At 39.5% G+C, this 19,035-nt stretch overlaps 1 protein-coding gene across 2 annotated transcripts; it reads left to right on the forward strand.

Moving 5' to 3' along the window:
* The first annotated feature begins 990 nt into the window (after nt 1–990).
* On the forward strand, nt 991–17,170 carry fes (FES proto-oncogene, tyrosine kinase). Of its 2 annotated transcripts, XM_044203162.1 has the most exons (18): nt 993–3,872; nt 4,339–4,512; nt 5,704–5,800; nt 6,018–6,201; nt 6,996–7,133; nt 7,234–7,353; nt 7,535–7,657; nt 9,418–9,613; nt 11,013–11,093; nt 12,006–12,215; nt 12,668–12,790; nt 13,187–13,240; nt 13,425–13,543; nt 13,650–13,744; nt 13,896–14,019; nt 16,187–16,344; nt 16,473–16,595; nt 16,760–17,170. In XM_044203162.1, the coding sequence occupies exons 1-18, from the start codon at nt 3,648–3,650 to the stop codon at nt 16,900–16,902; spliced, it is 2,487 nt and encodes an 828-aa protein (XP_044059097.1). In that variant the 5' UTR covers nt 993–3,647; the 3' UTR covers nt 16,903–17,170. The 2 variants fall into 2 exon arrangements, with proteins under 2 accessions (XP_044059106.1, XP_044059097.1); XM_044203171.1 differs by lacking the exon at nt 13,187–13,240 and having other exon boundaries at nt 991–3,872.
* The last annotated feature ends 1,865 nt before the right edge of the window (nt 17,171–19,035 follow it).

Consider the following 19,035-nt stretch of genomic DNA (forward strand, 5'->3'; position numbering starts at 1 on the left):
AAAACCTCCCAGTGCTGTAAGAATATTCCAATCTGTTTTTTAATGAAACCTGACTTCTTTAAAGTATTTTCTAAAATCAAGTTCCATTTTTCACAATTCTTATGCAGAAGTCTGCTTTATTCTTTCTTGTTTCAAGCTACAGACATTTATAGTACATTTTTAAACAAAACATTTGACAAAAGATTGATGGCTCTGTATTACTTAAAGAAAATTAGTAATACCATAGTGTAGAAATACTCAGTTACAAGTCATGCATTCAAAGCTTAACGTAAAGGTCCAGTGTGTCAGATTTAGTGGCATCTAGTGGTGAAATTGCATTTTGCAACCATTTGAATACCGCTCACATAAACTCACCTTCCAAGTGTGTAGTAGAAACTATGGTGGCCGCAAATCTCGCAAAAAGCGTGAACGGCCCTATCTAGAGCCAGTGTTTGGTTTGTCCGTTCTGGGCTACTGTAGAAACAGGGTGGTGCAACATGGCGACCTCCATGGAAGGGGACCCGCTCCCTCTGTAGATAAAACAGCTTATTCTAAATTAATGAAAACACAACAATTCTTATTTTCAGGTGATTATACACTAATGAAAACATACTTATAAATATTACATTCTATTTCTGCCAAGAGCTTCTGCTAAATGTTACACACTGGACCTGAAGTACAAAATCATCAAAATATACTTAAAGTACCAAAAGTAAAAGCATTCATTGTGCAGAATTGTGCAGCTCTTTGAGGCTGTACTTGGACACAGTGACATGATCATGCTAACATGCTCACAATGACAATATGCTAACATGATGTTAAGCAGGTACAATGTTTACCATGTTCACCATCTTATTTTAACATGTTAGCATGCTAACATTTGCCAACTAGCACAAAACAAAGCACAGCTGAGGCTGATGGGAATGTTATTTTGCAGGTATGTGGTCATAAACAAAAGTATATATTTTTTACAATTTTTTTACAATATGTCTTAAATTAAAGTGATCTTTCACTCACTGCACTAAGCTTTATGCAAATTAATGTGTGATGACATCTTCAACATGTAAATGAGCTGAGTAACACGCTCACAAGCCAGCCTAGCTAGCTATGGGGCAGACTGGTTAAGCTAAGGCTTAAAAGTTACATAAGTTTAGTTACTGTAGGCACTTCTCATTTTTCTATTTTGTGCCTCGTCTCCAATCTCCTCTGTTCTCCTGCCTACATGTGACCAAGGAAACTGCCCGTGACTCAGAAATCGATCTCAGCACTCATCTTGAAGGATGTCTTCATTCCTAAAATGCATCTTGAGGAGAGAGGAGGCTTACTGGAGGAGCTATGAGCGAGGATGCACAGGTGTATCCTATGTGGAAGTCTTTTCAGCACCTGTGACATATGAAAGAGGCGTTACAATGGACATGGAATGACGTTGCTTTAAAATGACGGCTCTGAAGCAAGGATGTCTCATTTTGCTAAATCCCTGTTGCCTCTACTCCTTTCTCCTTGTGTCTCTTCCTTGCCTCCTTCGCTTGCATCTCTAGTGGGAGGGACTAAGACGTGAGGAGAGGAGGCAAGGAAAGGAATGGAGGATGTACAAACAGAAATGAGAAGAGGGGTGTGTCTGTGTACTGTGTTTATTTGCAGCAGCAGCCTCTAGTTGGCTGATTCAGAATAACTTTAGCAATGCGGTTGTTCTAGCTAACACAAGCTAAAAGGAAGTATTTCCCCCCCCAAAAGTTTTAATGTGAAAAGTAACTAGTAACAATATATTAATGTGAAAAGTAACTAGTAACAATAGATGTCAGGTAAATGTAGTGGTGTAAAAAGTACAATGAAATGTATTGGGGTCAAGATGCAAAACATTGAAATACTCAAGTAAAGTATAGGTATGTCAAAATTCTATTTAAGTACAATAGCTGAGTAAATGTACTCTGTTGCTTCCCACCCCTGGAACTGCAGTTATGGAAAATAGTTTTCATCAGCATGAATGCTGCCATTGAAGTGACGGCACATAAAACATTTAGTCAACAGCAGTGACATTTGGACATCGCTGAGTACAGCATGATTCTCTGTTGCATCTAGCCACCGTGTATGGTTGGCTATAACACGACCTGCAACTCTTTTGTAGATACTGTATCTAAACATAAACGCAGACACTTCCTCTGCGGTCTGTAAAACCTACCTGAGCTGTGCTGCATTGTTTAGTGTATTGTTGTCCCATCTCCCCCATTGTGTATAATGAGTGTATTTGATGATGTATGGCTGGTGTTATTGTAATTGAGCCAGTAACTTTACAGCAGAGAGGTTGCACTCAACATCAACCAAGTAATAAATACAAGTAATGAAGTGAGACTAGGTTTAAACTGTGGTAAAAAAACAAAACAAAACACCATCAGCATTTTTTTTACAGTCTGTTGTGGTCTAAAAGCGCTAAGCCATTTACTTAAAAAAAAACACCCAGAGAAGGTTTCAACAAACTGGCCATTGCTCAAAGTTAAATAGTATTTTTCCCCATTTTATGAACAATAGTGTATTGGGTTCAGTAGTAAACCTGCACCTGCCTGCATCAGGCTTTCAGGTCACTGCGGGCAAATCTTGAAGCCACACTGCTCCAATAACCTGCTCACCAGCTGTTCAAACAGACATTTATAACATCAAGACATTAAAAGCACCTCGCTTGTAAAAATCTTTAATAATCAGTGGTGGAAGAAGTATTCAGATCATCAAGGTCCAGTGTGTAGGATTTAGAGGCATCTAGCAGTGAAACTGCAGTTTGCAACCATTTGAATACCGCTCGCCTCACCCTCCCCTTCCAAGTGTGTAGGAGAAACGACGGTGGCCGTGAGACTCGCTAAAAACGCAAATGGCCCTATCTAGAGCAAGTGTTTGGTTTGTCAGTTCTGGGCTACTGTAGAAACATGGCGGTTGACCTCTGTGGAAGGGGACCCGCTCCCTCTGTAGATAAAAATGGCTTATTCTAAAGTAATGAAAACACAAAAATTCTTAGGAATCGTTCTTCCCGTGGGTGATTATACACTAATGAAAACATATAAATATTATATTTCATTTCTGCCAATAGCGCCTCCTAAATGTTGCACACTGGACCTTTAAGAACATCTTGCTGTAAAATAATATGTTGAATTCAGGACTTACTTATTGTAAGAGAAATTGTACTTAACTACAGTAGATGAGTAAACGTCCTTAGCTATATTCTACTCTTGAAAATATCAGATGTTTCTGATGCATGCATTGTAAAAGATGAACATTAGTGGCCATAATGTCACATGCAGATAAGACATGTTTTGACACAGCTTCCACCTGTCTGTGTGGTGTATCTGCATTTTTGGGGGTATTTTATATACATTTACAACAAATAATAGGTTTTGGAGTTATTGTGCTGAAAAAGTTGTTCCTAAATTGAAAGCAAAATTACAATTACACAACTACATTCAAACAGAGATGAGGAAGTGCTGCCTCACATGAAAGTCCGTACTTTTTTTTTTCTTCACAGGGAAATGAAACCCTTCTGTGGCCACAAAGAAAAAAATTCTCTTGGTCATTTGCAGCTGCCTTATCTCACAGCACTGTTTCTGTCCTACTCACACACTGTGCTGTAAGACTTACTGCTGACAACAAATCCTTGGCAGGGAGGAGAGTTTAAATATTCAGAGATGGGTTTTGGGGAGGACCTGCGGTGCCCCCAGGCACATACAGCTGTCATGCGGCTGCTGGACTCAGAGCTTCACCTGATGGAGGTCATGAAGAAGTGGATGGGTCAGCGGGCCAAGAGTGAGCGGGAGTTTTCAGTGCAGCTGCACCATATGGCTGCCATAGTGGAGAAGCTGGACCAGCCTCAGCTCGGGGCAGGACTTGATTACATCAGCCAGCTCAACAAGGTGAGGTCTTATAGATCACTCTGCGACTGAATCATCAACTGATAATCATTTATAACCTTTCATTCCAGTGGAAGAAAGTGCACACTGCACAAAGTGTGTGACTTCAAATTAGTTATCTCAAATTAGTTTTATAAATATAAAGAATTGAAAGAGATTTGCCTCCATCAAAAAAAAAAAAGCTTTCTCTCTATAAATCATGTTGTTGCCCAATGCTTGTAAATGTAAAGTGTTTTTTAAAATAACCACTTGGTCCATGCCATTAGTTTGATTTTGGCCCAGGGTCTGACTTTTATCAAGTTTTACTGAAAGTTGTATTTTTTCGAGATATATTGCTAATTAAGAAACAAACAGACAAATCCAGAGGTTAAAATGTGGGGAGGGATGCGTAGCCTTGGCAGAGGTGATCCATTCATTCATGTTCTCTTGCTTAAATGACCTGTCTCCATGATCTTTGTCTCCCTGTCAGTCGTGGGAAGTGCTGGTCTCTCAGACGGACTTTCTCAGTCAGGTGATGAAGAAGCACTCTGAGGATCTGCTGGATGGTCCTATCAGCAAACTGACGCTGCTCATCAGAGACAAACAGCAGCTCCGCAAAACCTATGCAGAGCAGTGGAACCTGCTGAGGCAGGAGCTCAGCAAAGTGTGTGACTAACACCCACACAAACTCAAATACACCATTACTTACAGACTTCTGCTATCATGTCAAAAGGCAGGTCAACCATGATGTCCTTGTGGTTGACAGTTTTTACTCACTTTACTTCCTGTAAATTGACACAGACGAACAACACACATACACAAAAAACCAAACTAAAAGCTAAACTAAACAAAAATGTCTTGCATTTATTCTTAAAAGGAAGGTAGTGTTGATGCATAGATGAGTGACTACATATTTACTGTGGTCCGTCAACTGATGCCGCTTAAAGTTATATTTCACTTTTGTTCATTTCCTTTTTTTTTGCATTTTTAAGCAGTGATATGCTTACAAATTACCATCCATATATCAGTTGTTATACTTCATTTATTTTGCAACCGCTGTTGGACTTTATTATTGTCAATACCACTACCTGGTCCTTTTTCTGGTATTTTTGAATGAAAGCAAACATATTAAAGGACCATTATGTGTACAAAAAAGTGACAGTCACAGTGTTAGAGTATTTACATATATGACATGATTCTTATGAGAAAGCAGGAGTTGTTGCTTTAAAATCTATTTGTTGATTTTTATCTCTTATATCATCTTGACATGCGGATGAGCATTGAAGTGGCAGTTTTATAAATAGACAGCAGTCAAATGAAATGAGGCTCAATAGACTGGAAAGAGTCTGTTCAAATGCATTTTGATGCTATCTCTAACTGGTCGCTGCTCCGCACTATTTTTATTACCCAATTACATCAGGCAAACGATGTGTTCATTTCCAGTGATCCATATTGGGTTGCAGATTGACCATCTAACTGGCAGTTTGTTTATTTTTATTTTCTTACTTTACTATGTAGACGAAGTTCAGGTTTTGTGTGCATCATTGAGTGGTTATACTATAGATAGATTATTATGTTGTGATTACAACTGAACTATGTCAGAGATGATATCAAGTGGAGCTTTGAAGTATTGCCACCAGCAGCACAACAAAGGTCAGATCACTTCCTCATCACTGTTTTGTGTTCCTCTGCAGTGAAACATAAAAAAAGGCCTCTGTCCACGTCCTGTTTTGTGTAGTGCTCAGGCTCTGTAAGGCAGCTTTTAACCACAGAAACACTTTTGAATAACACCCTTAATTGCAATTTTTTTTCCATCTGTGTGTGTGCTGTTGTGTGTGTCTGTGTGCTGCTTCAGGTGACCCAAACAGAGCTGGAGAGGCTGAAGAGCAGCTACAGACAGGCAGTGAGAGATGCAGCTCAGGCTAAGAGGAAGTACGAGGAGGCCCATAAAGGTGAGGAATTCTGGTATCACTATCACTTGTCTCAATAGAATCAGTTTCACACTGATGGCATGGTCTGGCTTTTGTTTTTAACTGTGTAACAGTGTAAATCTCATATGTGTATTTCTATTATTACATAATATGTTACCCTTCCTCTGTGTGTGTGTGTGTGTGTGTGTGTGTGTGTGTGTGTGTGTGTGTGTGTGTGTGTGTGTGTGTGTGTGTGCAGATAAAGACCGAGACAAGGCCAAAGAGCGTTACATAAAGGCTTCACTGAAACTCCACGAGCTGCATAATGAGTATGTGCTGTCTGTGCGAGCTGCTCAAGTTTACCATCAGCACCACTTCAGTCAGATCCAGCCCGCCCTGCTTAATGCCCTGCAGACTCTGCAGCAGGAGATGGTGCTCATACTGTAAGATATACTACTACGTTTAATTTTATTTTTTTTACAGTGGTTCTATTTATTGTTTTTCTATATTTAGTGGACTTCCATTCACATACACTATATATATATATATATATATATATATATATATATATATATATAAAAGAGGGGAATGCTGAGCTCAAAAGCACATTTTAATTACCTATACCACAGTTTATACGCATGTTTTCCCCTATTAAATACAAATCAATGTCCAAACATTTCCCACAAACTACAACAAACAAAAATGTTCTAACTTTCATCAACTTGCAGAGAGTTGTTGTTTGAGATAGCTACTGCATTACAGGGAACATTAAGTTGTATTAATTTTTTCATCAGTGTTGATGAATATTTGGTCATGCTGTTGAGAGTAGTGACTGCTTTGACAGCTTTTCCTTGTTTGTGCATTCAAGAAAGCTTTAAAATAACAACAAAAAATGAAAACTTTAAATGTTTGACAGCCAGCTGTCAAGACTCACATGTCACATCTTGTTTGAAGATTTGAAGGCTTGAAACTGTAACAAGCAATAATAATAACATTTTTACAAAAATTAAAACATCTAAATGGAAGTCTGTCAAAATTATTTTCATAGCACTGATTCAACCTGCAACTAACCAACCTTGAAATTCTTGTGTTGTGCTTTGGAAAAATTGAATGTGCCGTATATGTTTGAATTTGGCTAAACGTTGCAAAATATAGTCCTTGAAATCACTTAACAGGGTATCATATGCGCATTTTGTATTATTCTGTGTTCCCATGCTATCCCTGACCTCTGATCCAGAAAGGAGATCCTGCAGGAGTATTTCGACATTTCCACTCTCCTCCATCATGAAGTGGTGCGGATCCACAGGGAGATGTCTTCGGCTCTAATGGCCATCGATCCTCATAGAGAGTATGAGAGCTTCATCCACCAGAACAGGTAGACTGAGGGAAAACTTCCCCTCAGATGGCAACAATGTAATCATGAAAGCTAAATCTGCAGAGCAGTGATACTGCGGACTGTGTGTTTGTGTTTGTAGGTCTGTAGGGGAGATTCCTGCTTGTGCAGAGTTTGATTGCAGTCTTCTGGAGGACACTGAGCAGCTAAATCCCAGAGAGATTGAACTGAACGACCTCACGCTTGAGACAATCCAGCACAAGTGAGAACAAAAACTGCAATCTCATCCAGATGACTACATTCCAATTTCCTTTTTTAATGTCTCCACTACTTCCTCCTCCTTCCCGTCTACACTGTTCTTTTTAGTTCTTATTTCTTCTGACTGTTTTGCATCAATTACTTACATTACTTACCTCTCCTTACATTATTTTTCTGTCATCCAGGCTGACCACGGTTGAGGAGGATTTGCTGGATCTGGCTCAGACTATGGGCTCCCAGCAGACCTCGGTCGAACAGTTGGAGCTGGAGCTGGAGGCAGAGGAGGAAGGTGTCAAGAAGGGCCAGAGGTGAGCAGACCACAGACTCGAGCCATAATCAGTGATGCTCTGATTTTGTATTCAGTGGTTACAGAAGAGGTTTCAAAATAAATACACAGCGTTTGGTAGCTGTGAAGACAAATTACTGAAGTAAGTTTGCTTCTGCGGGCAGTCCTTCCCATTGGGAGAGTTCAGTGTGCTCATGGCTGGGCAGCAGCTAATAACCAGTGTTGTCTCAGGAGGTTGCAAGTGCCTTTTGAATTATAATACAGCGATATGGTCAGAGTTATGGAGCTCGATCCCCTCATTTGTCTTGGTTTATGAGGCTGTCTGAAGGTGTTAGAGGTTTACAGTCCTGTGGGAGAGATCGAGTCATTAACAAGCTCCTGGAGGATAACCGGAAACAATGTGTTTATTTGCAAAAAAGTTGATACCAGCTGGGGAGCACATACGGTGGTGGTGGTGTTTGAGGTTATGCTGCCCTTTGGTTTGTATTTTGAGGAAACATTTTGAAAATCAACAGTGACATACTATATGATGTTGGCCTAGTGTGACCTCTTGTAGCTGAGTTTACTTAAGGAAATGTAAGACTGAATACGCTCACTTCTGTGGATCCTCTTCACCGTCACTTTGAGATAATTTCAGAGGTTTTCATTGATGAAGCTTTCTTTAATTCTGATTGATTTTTAAAGGATTTTATTGCATACAGAAATCTGGTCAAGCAATAGCATGTTAGCATGCTGGCCTACACAAAACTGGTGTTTACAGTTGTCATTAGCAGTTGTAGTCTGCCCATGAAATTGTAGATTTTTTTTCATTGCAGATTTGTTGGGGAATTTGCACCACTAAAGTACAATATCAACTAAAGAAGGTCCTGTATTATTATCTCATGTTGTGACCTGGTTCTGTCAAGGGGTCCTGTGTCAAAGTCCAGTGTTACAACTGAATTAGTTTATATTGTGCTCATAGGGTGTATATAAATAAAGATGTGTTTAATCAAATTTAGGACTGCAACTAATGATTATTTTCATTATATAAATTAATGTAGTGTAGTGTTATTAATGTTTTTGGTTAATTGATTATATATATTATCATTTTGTCTATAAAATGTCAGAAAATAGTGAAAGGTTTATACATATTGAGTTTACTATCATATACTGTATGTATATATACAAAGAAAAGCAGCAAATCAAATTACCCTAAAGTAACTGACTCACTGAACACTTGCAGCCAAATAGTATTTTTGCAGCTCAGGAGTACTGGTTTCTGGGTCTCAGTATAGTGTGTGCACTGTACTTAATGGGAACAGTGGACATGCACAATGCACAGTTTGAGGTTGGGGTGGTCAGCAGGGGTCCAACAGCAAATTCTTGCCCTTGTGCCCTCTAACAGGTTAATCCAGCCATGCACTGGCCATTCCTGTTCTGTTGAACCTTGTGTTTATTCGCTACAAGAATCTCAGCAATCAAGTCTCTGCTAATTTTTTAGAAGTCTCATTTCACCTCACTAGCAGATCTCCTGGGTCATTAAAGGTTTACTGGTCTTACATGCTCGAAATCCAAGACGAAGGCTGACTAAGCTGTAACTAGAGAAGCCTTCTTATTGATTGCATTAGTCAATAGGAAGCATCTGCAAAACTATTTTCAGACAAACTTTATATTGACGTCTGTGTGGTCTTGGACTGTCTATTACTATATACTGTTGTTTTATTGACTTGTGAAACCCTTTGTGTTGCTCACACTGACACTGGTCCTACACAAATATAATTTACCTTCCGTGACTTTGTCCAGGGTCTACCAGTTCAGCAAGAGACATGCGATGGAGGAGTGCCGGCAGCAGGTTGCTCTGTCTCAGGGTATGAGAGCCAAGCTGGAGGTTCAGAGGCTTATTCTGAAGGAGAAACTGGACCAGTTGGGCTCCAAAGAACCTCCCTCTGCTCTAAATCTGGACCCAGACATTGTCTCACTTTTGTCCAACACAAGCAATGTATGTTCTTCTTTCCTTTGTCTTTTTTTAGCTTTTGATCTAATTTTTATTGTATTATATTACATAATTGTATGAGTTCTGTCAGTTCTGTCAGGTTTAAAAAAAGTGCTTGTGTGATGAATGTAAACTCAGAAAACAAGCCTTGGTACTTATAGAACCAATCTTTCTTTCTGTATTTTATCTAAATCTAAACAGACAGAATGACTTACTTAATCTGTTTACATACTGTTTTGTAACAGAGGTGGGACAAAGTCATTGTTTTGGAAGTCACGGGTAAGTCTCAAGTCTTGGATATTAAGTCCCAAGTCAAGACCGACAAATTCCAAGTCAAGCCCAAGTCCTCAACTTAGTGTTTTGGGTCCTTTACTGACACCCATCAATGACAGAAAGCTAATGTCAGACATTGCTGCTTGTTTATTGATTTTTACAGACAACATTTAGGCTAAATATTACCACACTATGTGCTATGGGCTATGTAGTACTTAACACCAGCTCTTAGGTAACCCTAGCTTAAGCCATCGCGAGCCAAAGAACAGTAATGCTGTCTGATTTTTGTGCAGTCTCAAATATCGAACAAAGTTGGAAGCTGTCGCGTCTCCATTTGGATTTTATTTCGCTTGTTGCCGTCCATTTTTTATTACCAGCAACAAAATATGAGGTATCATCTGTTGTCTGTCTACTGGTCTGTAGTGACGAACACACTGTTCTCTCCTGCTCACGCAACATGATTGGCTGCCTTTAAATTGATAATATTGAAGTACGTCTATTTGCAGGAAAAAACAGTTTATTCGCTTCACACTCACACAAAATTATTGGTACAGATATCCACTGTCCCCAAAGGAATCCTGATAACTTCCTCCAACTTTTCCTCTAGTGCGACCAGCTGGTCAAACTTTTAATTTGTGCAGTACTTTTATGACCAAATACCTGCAAAATTAATGGCATTCCCATCAGCCTCAGCTGTACTTTGTGTTTATTAGAAAATGTTAGCATGTTGACATGCTAGACTAACATGGTGAACATGGTATAAGTATTATACCTGCTTAACATCAGCATGTTACCATTGTCATTGTGAGCATGTACAGCAGCTATTCCTGGAGCAAAGCAGCCTTTTCAATGAATAAGTTGACCCATAATCATAACCCTGCTATCTTTACCACCAAACAACTCTATCTAACTGGACCTACAGAATAAATATAGTATAAAATAATTTTATAATAGCCTTGCAAGTTTTATGTTTTAAGTATGTTTTCTGCATTTTTTGCTTTTATTTTGATAGTAACAGTAGAGAAGTGAAAGAAATGAGGAAAGAAATGAGAAGAGAGGACACTCACTGGTTTTGCCAGTTATTATACATTTTTACTAACCAACATGATGTGCTCTGGATCTTTTTTTTCAGGACCACAGCCGAAGCTCTTCCAAACTCCTCATGGACGGGATTATAAGCAATCTGAGTGGCCTGTTTAAACCCAAATGTGAGGTAGGTTAAACAGTGAATTACAATCAAGGCACAATAATTACACACAAAGCAATGAGTGATTGAGTAAAAGTTGTTATACTAAACTGTATGGCATTACATTGTACGCACAAAACAATGTCAATTTCTGAGTATGTTGTTGAAGGACATTTTTAAAGGAAGGACACTTGTTCCACTTGAAGGACAATTCCCCTCCTCACTCCTCCACCTCCCTGCCTTTAACTTTAACTGCAGTGTCTGTTTTTGTACACTCAAACCTCTAACCACACAACAAACAATTCATCATGTTTTGGAGAAAGTGCCAGAGTTTGAAAGTGTATCCTCTGCACGGCTGAGTTTGCTCAAGCACATGATCTTTCTTTGGGGTCTCGTGCTCCTGAAGGCACCGTTGGATTAAATGAGGTCAGCTTTGAGTCAGCTGCCTGACCTAAAACTAAGTTTACTTCTCAGGCAGCCAGTTTACATTTCATCGTTTTATCATCACTGACAGATGATAGCACACACAGAGCCATGATGCAGCTGTCCTGCACACAAACTCTCCACAGGAAAAGGCCTCGTGCAGTCAGTCTTTCAGTTTTTAATCTGTCAGAAGGATAAGAATGACTGTGTGCATGCTGTAACAGATGATCTTGAGCAAATAATATTTTACTGTCTGTAATGTACTGGACTTCAAGTCTGAATCATTTGCTGCTTTTCTTTAAGTGTGAACTACTTCTTGCTCTCCAACTCCCCACTCTGTGGTACCCTGGAGGCATGGAAGTTGGTGCGGTTAGGCTTCAAAGTATTACAGACTCTTCTTTGAAGTATCTCCGTATAATCTGTGCAGAATCAGCCTAAAATCCATCATCTGTCACTTGTTATTGTTTCATTATTCATGTCTTTAAAGATTCTGCTTTTCTCTCTTCCTGCCTCCAGGTGCTTCCGGTCCTCACCCTGGTGCAGGAGGTCGATCGTCCTCTGGGGCAGCAGGACTGGTACCACGGAGCCATTCCCAGACTGGAGGTCCAGCAGCTGCTGAAGAATGACGGAGACTTCTTAGTGAGGAAGAGTCAAGAGAAGCAGGGTTATGTGCTCTCTGTGCAATGGGATGGATCCTGCAAGCATTTCCTCATTCAGAACACTGATGTAAGTAAATCTGCTCAGTGGAAGAAAACACTTTTGTAGAGAGTTGTAGAAGTACATTTTACATTATATGTAGACCCTGTGTGTTTCTGTGTGCATTTTACATCATATGTGTTTGAATATGTCTGTTTTGAATGATCAAGATCACTGATATTGCTAAAATTATTAGATGTAGTTTCCTTCCCTATTTTGCCTATATATGAGGAAGTTACGAGAGCATGTAAATGATACATGGCTATTTTCTACCTGGTGTTAAATTGCAAATTAAATGGAAGTTTAGATTTTTAGAATGAATGCAAACTAGATATGGGACAAGTTATTTAACCATTCAACAATTTAAAAAGCTATTTTGTTATATGTGTTTTTTTTCATTATGCCGTGAAGTTTTTCTCCTTCCTGTTTGTTTGCACATTTACAGTTCACTTCGGTAAATGCTTTCCCATGTGTGTCAGTAGACTCTGTACCGTCTGGATGGAGAAGGCTTCCACAGTATCCCGCAGCTGATCCATCATCTACTATCCTCACGACAACACATCACCAAGAAGTCTGACATAGTGCTGAAGAAACCTGTACTGAAGGTACTGCTGTAACACACACGCGCACGCACACACACACACACACACACACATGCGTTTACTTATGTCACTTATGGGGACATTACATAGACTTACGTTCATTTCCTGGAGACTTACCTAACCCTAACCAATACTTGCCTAATACTAACCTTAACCTTAACCATAACCTAACCCCTATCCCAATTGGGGACAAAGCTTTTATCTGTTATTAAAGCTTCAACTGTTATTAAAGTACTTGCCTAGTCATCACAGATGAGCACATATGCAAATCTAAACTTGCTCTCTAATGATCTTTCTTTCAGATTGTGTTACCTTTTCTTTTCTCTCCTCCTTGCTAGTAACACAGTTTAAAACAGTAGTATTATATGTTTCTTTTTCTTAATTTTTTAACCCCATTAGGACAGGTGGGTCCTGGAACATGATGATATTATCTTGGGACACTTCATAGGACGGGTGGGTGAACTTAACGTCTATTGACAGAAATGTAGAAGCGAAGTTTTATCTATAATTGTCATGAAATTGTGCACATATGGTAACAGTTCATCAAGGAAATTGTTAACTTCAGATTAGATATGTACCCTGCTGAGTTAGAAAAGAGAGTTAAAAAAACTGTAACTGAACATGTTGGTGTTTGCAGGGTAACTTTGGAGAAGTGTACTGTGGTCGTTTACGCTCTGATAACACTCCTGTTGCGGTGAAATCCTGTAAAGAGAACCTGGCCCCAGAGCACAAGAGTAAGTTCCTGATGGAAGCCAGGTTAGTATACACACACACCCACACACACACAGTCACACACACACACACACACACACACACACACACACACACACTCCTCTTTGTACTCCTCTCCTGTGGTGTCCAGGATCCTGAAGCAGTATGACCATCCAAACATTGTGAAGCTGATAGGAGTGTGCACTCAGAAACAGCCCATCTACATCATCATGGAGCTCATTCAAGGTAAATATGATCTTGTTGGACTTGGTTATATCTCTCAGCTTGTTTACCCGACAACTGCAAGCTTTATTGTACCATCATTGCTTCCCCACTTTGCTCCTTCATCATCACTCTATATATGTGTGTTTGTGTGTGTGTCTACATATTTCATAAGGTGGTGACTTTCTCTCCTTCTTGCGGCGTGAGAGTCACAGTCTGAACCCTAAGATGTTGGTCAAAATGACAGAAAATGTAGCATCTGGCATGGAGTACTTGGAGAGCAAGAAGTGTATCCACAGGTTGGTCAATCAATCAGTCAATATTTGTACAGCCCCCTTTGTAGGGACAATAGATCTAATCATTAAATCAGGAACAGGTAAGATTGTGACTTTGTATAATTGAATTCAGAGACACTTGCATGAAGGATTTGACCATTTATAGCAAATGGTTATGCAGTTAGAATTGGTAGTGGTTTCAAAGTGAGAAGTTTCAGGCAGGCCGGATTTATAATGGCCGGACTGTACACCTGCATGAATATGATTGGATATTGTTAGTCATCTGATAGCTAAACAGCTAATGATGGTGAGCCACTAATGGTAACGCATGAATGAAACAGGTGATACCAATCAGCTAATGCAAGTGCAATTGCAAAGGACAACTGTATTTCAGTCAGGACCACTTAGTCAAAGAAACCTATATTTGATCTGCAGTTAGATTTGGGGGTATGGCTCTGTTCTGGGAGAGCAGCAGCAAGCAATGATAACAGAAATAACACTGATTAGTCAGACACGGCATGAAAGGAGGAGGCGGCTTGCAAAGCGGCTTGCAGAGGAAGCAGCAAGGATTGGCAGGCTAAAGCAGCTTAAATAAGGGGCCTTGTATGAGATTTGCCAATTGAATGAGTAGAAGAGAATCAGCTGACCCATCAGCTGATGTGGGCTGGCTTGAAATGGGCTGTTGTCAGCTGATGTAGCTGGAATTGTGAGCTGAGCTTGACCTCATGGCCTGAACTACCTGAACTAACGTTATGCTAAATTTTTGCACATTGTGTTATAAGAAGGGAAAACCTAATTGTAACAAAACACTGGAATAATTCATGTTTAAAACTGTATATAGATAATTTGTATGTTTATTTTGTAATTTATATATTTGTTATGTCTTAGATAGTGTAGGCCTAACACAAAGAAGCATCCTTAGATCAGAGGACAGTGTACCTTATGTCTAGATTTCTCCAAACTGTGTGGTGGATCAATAGCCACAATGAATTTAAGACACAGGAAACATAAAACACATTAGAGTAGTGTGTTAGACAAATTATGGTTACAGTGAAATGAATGCAGTGAGTTAAATAGTTGCATATTAAAACATGTTAATTTTACAAAAAGCCTTTATGGTTCATAATACTAAACATAATTTACTTCCCCAACATTCACTTTATCTAACTGTCAGCCAAACTACACTTTTCCCTCATCGCTTCCCAGTATGTTGATAGCAGTCAAATAGTCGATTGAAAATGAGAGATTAAAAGTTTTCTTGAATAAGTGATGTGTGTTGTGTCCTTGAAGAGGAAGCTAAAATGTGCTCCAGTGGCTGACCTACAATTTTTTTCACTTAAATGAAAAAGACAGTACAACCATGAATTCAAGTGATAACATGATGAAAGATGGATAGTGACTGCTGTCCTGACTTCATTCCACAAAAAAGAGCCTCGACTGTACTGGTTATATGACTCACAATGATCTTGAGCTGTAAAAGAAACAGGGAGCCAATGCAAGGATGCTGAAATGGGTGTGATGTGTTCTTTTCCTTCAAGAGGAAAACTGGCTCACGACCGTAACTGTAGCTACACAGAAACAGCTTCTAAAGACTGTGGATCTCTAAGTAAGCAAGAACTGGTTATAAAGATCAAACATGGGGTTTTGTATGTAGCCTATAAACAAAAAAATCTTGCTTTCAAAGCATTTATTAAAAGACAATTAGAAAAAGCTGAGGTCCAAAAACATTGCAAGAGTATGTAAAACTGAACAGCTATTTTTTGTGTGAAAATACTGTAAATGATGCAACCTGAAATAGAAGTGTATGCATGATTTTTGTAGCTTTTTAAGGGATCTGTTGTTGCATGAGTGCGATTGCGGTACTTATGGTGAGGCATCAGTGGAGGTTGTCGGTGCTCGGGAGAAGACATGAGACACCCGGCTCATTATAGGAGCACTGTACGATTTGCCCAGGGGGGACAGATCAGAGCAGGCTGCTGGTAGCTGCTCAACCTGTAACGCTGCATGTCAAACTGCCTCACATGCAACACCAGACATGACAAGAACACCTGTTCTCTCACTCCTTTCAGTCCTGTCTGTTCTTTGCTGTTTCTCCTTTTTTCATATAGAGCATGATGTTTCTGTGTCTGTGTTTGAATCAGCCTCTGTGTACATGCCTTTAACATCTTTCTCCCTCTGTCTTTTTTTAAAGAGACCTGGCAGCGCGAAACTGTCTGGTTACAGAGCACAACTTGGTGAAGATCAGTGACTTTGGGATGTCCCGTCAGCAAGATGACGGTGTCTACTCTACAGACGGCGGCCTCAGACAGATCCCTGTAAAATGGACAGCTCCTGAAGCCCTGAACTATGGTACGCCACAACTGCCTCTGCCCTGCAGTCACAACCAGAAACACTTCTCTATTTCTCTCTGCCAATAGCCAATTAAAAACTGATGTGCCTGTGCCTTTGCCACTGCTGCCCCCTGGTGGTTTTTTCAGGTCGTTATACCACAGAGAGTGATGTGTGGAGCTTTGGTGTCTTACTGTGGGAGACCTTCTCCATGGGAATGACACCCTACACAAGCATGACCAACCAACAGACACGAGAAGAGGTGGAGAAAGGTAAAGACTCAGGCACCAGGAAGCACTTGTGTTCAGATACCATCAAGGAAAGTTCCTGCTCCTACATTGTGCTTGATTCAGACACTTCCACATGTTTCAGAAATTATGTAGAGTGTGCTAAGATGATCTCAATACCTGTTTTGACTGTCTGTGATGTGTTTTAGGATACCGTATGCCTGCTCCACATGGCTGCCCCGTGGAAATTGCCAGGATTATGAGCAACTGCTGGCAGTACGAGCCCAGAAGCAGACCATCTTTCAAGAAACTTCGGGCTGAGCTCAGTGCCATATACAACAAAATTATATAATACCAAGTCTGTTAATTGGACATGTACTGTAAAGGTTTGTTTTCTGTCTGTTTGATTTGTTTGTAACTTTGCATCTTGACATGCAAATTAAAAAACAAAATGAAAAATTATTTAAAAAATATTGGACTCCTTGTCATGGTTTTGAGGGTTACATCTAGTCATTTCCTGTTTTATTTTGCAATATTCTCCTCACCTCTTGTGTTTTTTGATCTCTGCCTGCCTGACTACATATGTAAGCCTGGTGTTCTCTATTAAATCATTGAAGTCATCCTGTCTGCGTTTGGGTCCTTTCCCTGTTCCTGCTTTTGTTGTAGGAATGAGTTTTGTGAAATTGAGTTTGGTGGACTTGTAAAATATCAGTGGACCAGTTGATGGCAGCATTCATGTTCCTTCCCTTCTTGTCCTGTCTGTCTGTTTTTCATACCTCCTCCTTCTCCTTCTCCTCCTCCTCCTCCTCCTCCTAAGAACAGAAGATGTCTTAAACATATCTGTCACCTTTGAGACAGCACAAACTTGTGCTACTGGGGACAATAAGGTTTGAGTCTTGTGGGCCGTTTGTGTCCATTTTGTGGATCCAACTTCAGACCTCCCTCTTTGGGATCTTAGTTCTGTAAGTTAATAGGGAGTATGTAGGGTTTCCAGGAAGGCTTAACATGACCTGTATTACCTGCCCGGCACCACACAGCAGACAGACAAAATTAGCAACCAGCTAGTTGAGCATTTAGCAACTAAAGAGCGAGCTATTTCCCTCAGAAGAGTTTGGACTTACAATAAATTAATCAAGTGGCCAAAAACATGACTCTGAGTTAATGCTAATGTTAGTTCAGTATGTGTTATTTACACCTTAACATAATCCGTGACACATGGTTTAATGGCCCTGGACCACATTTAATGCTTTTTTATTCAATAGCCATTCTAGAACATTTAGGGAAACCAGACAGGGGTACAGGGTTAGAGTGGCCCTCAGTGGGTGAGGGCCTCCTGTCCCCCCTAGAAATGCTTCCTGCAAGTATCTGTACCTTACCTGATGTTAGCCGTGTCTCTGGTAGCCAGTTCAGCCTAACATTATTTAACACCTAATATGCTACAAGGAAAAAATTTTTAGCTTTAAGAATTAATGCTCAACAGGTGTTAGGATGTTATCTGACAAATAACATAGCATCTTGTGCAACAGGGGCAACTATTTCCTTCATATGTAACATGCTACCAGAAATAATATTTAGCTTTTGGATAGTAGCTCGCTGTTATTTGACAAACGAAACTGTAGCGAGTAGCCTACTGTTGCCATAAATACCTGCAGTTAAAAATTCTGTGCTTATTTAGAAATGTGGTTTAACTGTCTGGTAAGTAAACTAAGTTTGAGATGCCTTGTTACAGGCATAAAGCAAGGGTTAAGACTAAAGTCATATCGAATGTGAAAAGGAGTCAAACACTCCAAAAAAAAAAAGAAGAAAAGAAATGCTTTTGTGGCATCAAAGGAAGTGACGTCCCTCCTGGTAGCAATTTTAAACATCAAAACATTTCTGATATTTTTGGTTTGCCTACCAATATTATTGAAAAGTATGACAGCTAATTTCATATAATATGTTAGATTGACAAATGTTGTTTGTGATGGTGAAGTTAGAACCCCTGATCTCTGGTGGAAAAGGTATGACAACTACATTCAGCAAAGAAAGAATTCTCTCCAAACAAAGAACATTTACGACTCATATTTTAAGACAAATTCTTTTGACATTTGACAGGGAATTTGACATTTAAGAGTGAAGCTGCTTTCCATACCCCCTGTGGTGTTGGAGGAATATTACTGTGTTTTTAAAAAACAGGCATAAAACTGACAAAGTGAAAATTAGAACGTAAATTTAAACGTTAGACCAGACAATCACGTACACAGAACTTCAGTTCATTTTGTAGAGAGTACTGTTGAAGCCTAAATTATTACTTTTCCCATGCAAGTTATTTTGGTGACTTACACTAAATATGAAAAAAGCAAAAATCTGTGTGTGTCAGCAGAGATGGGCAAAGATACATCAAAATGTTCTTGTTACAAAATACCCCTCAAATAAATGTATCAAAATAAAATACAAAATATTGTTGCCAGAAAATGTATCAAAATAAAAACACATGTATTTTCAA

Source organism: Siniperca chuatsi, linkage group LG1 (genome assembly GCF_020085105.1).
Source record: "Siniperca chuatsi isolate FFG_IHB_CAS linkage group LG1, ASM2008510v1, whole genome shotgun sequence".
Lineage (NCBI taxonomy): Eukaryota > Metazoa > Chordata > Actinopteri > Centrarchiformes > Sinipercidae > Siniperca > Siniperca chuatsi.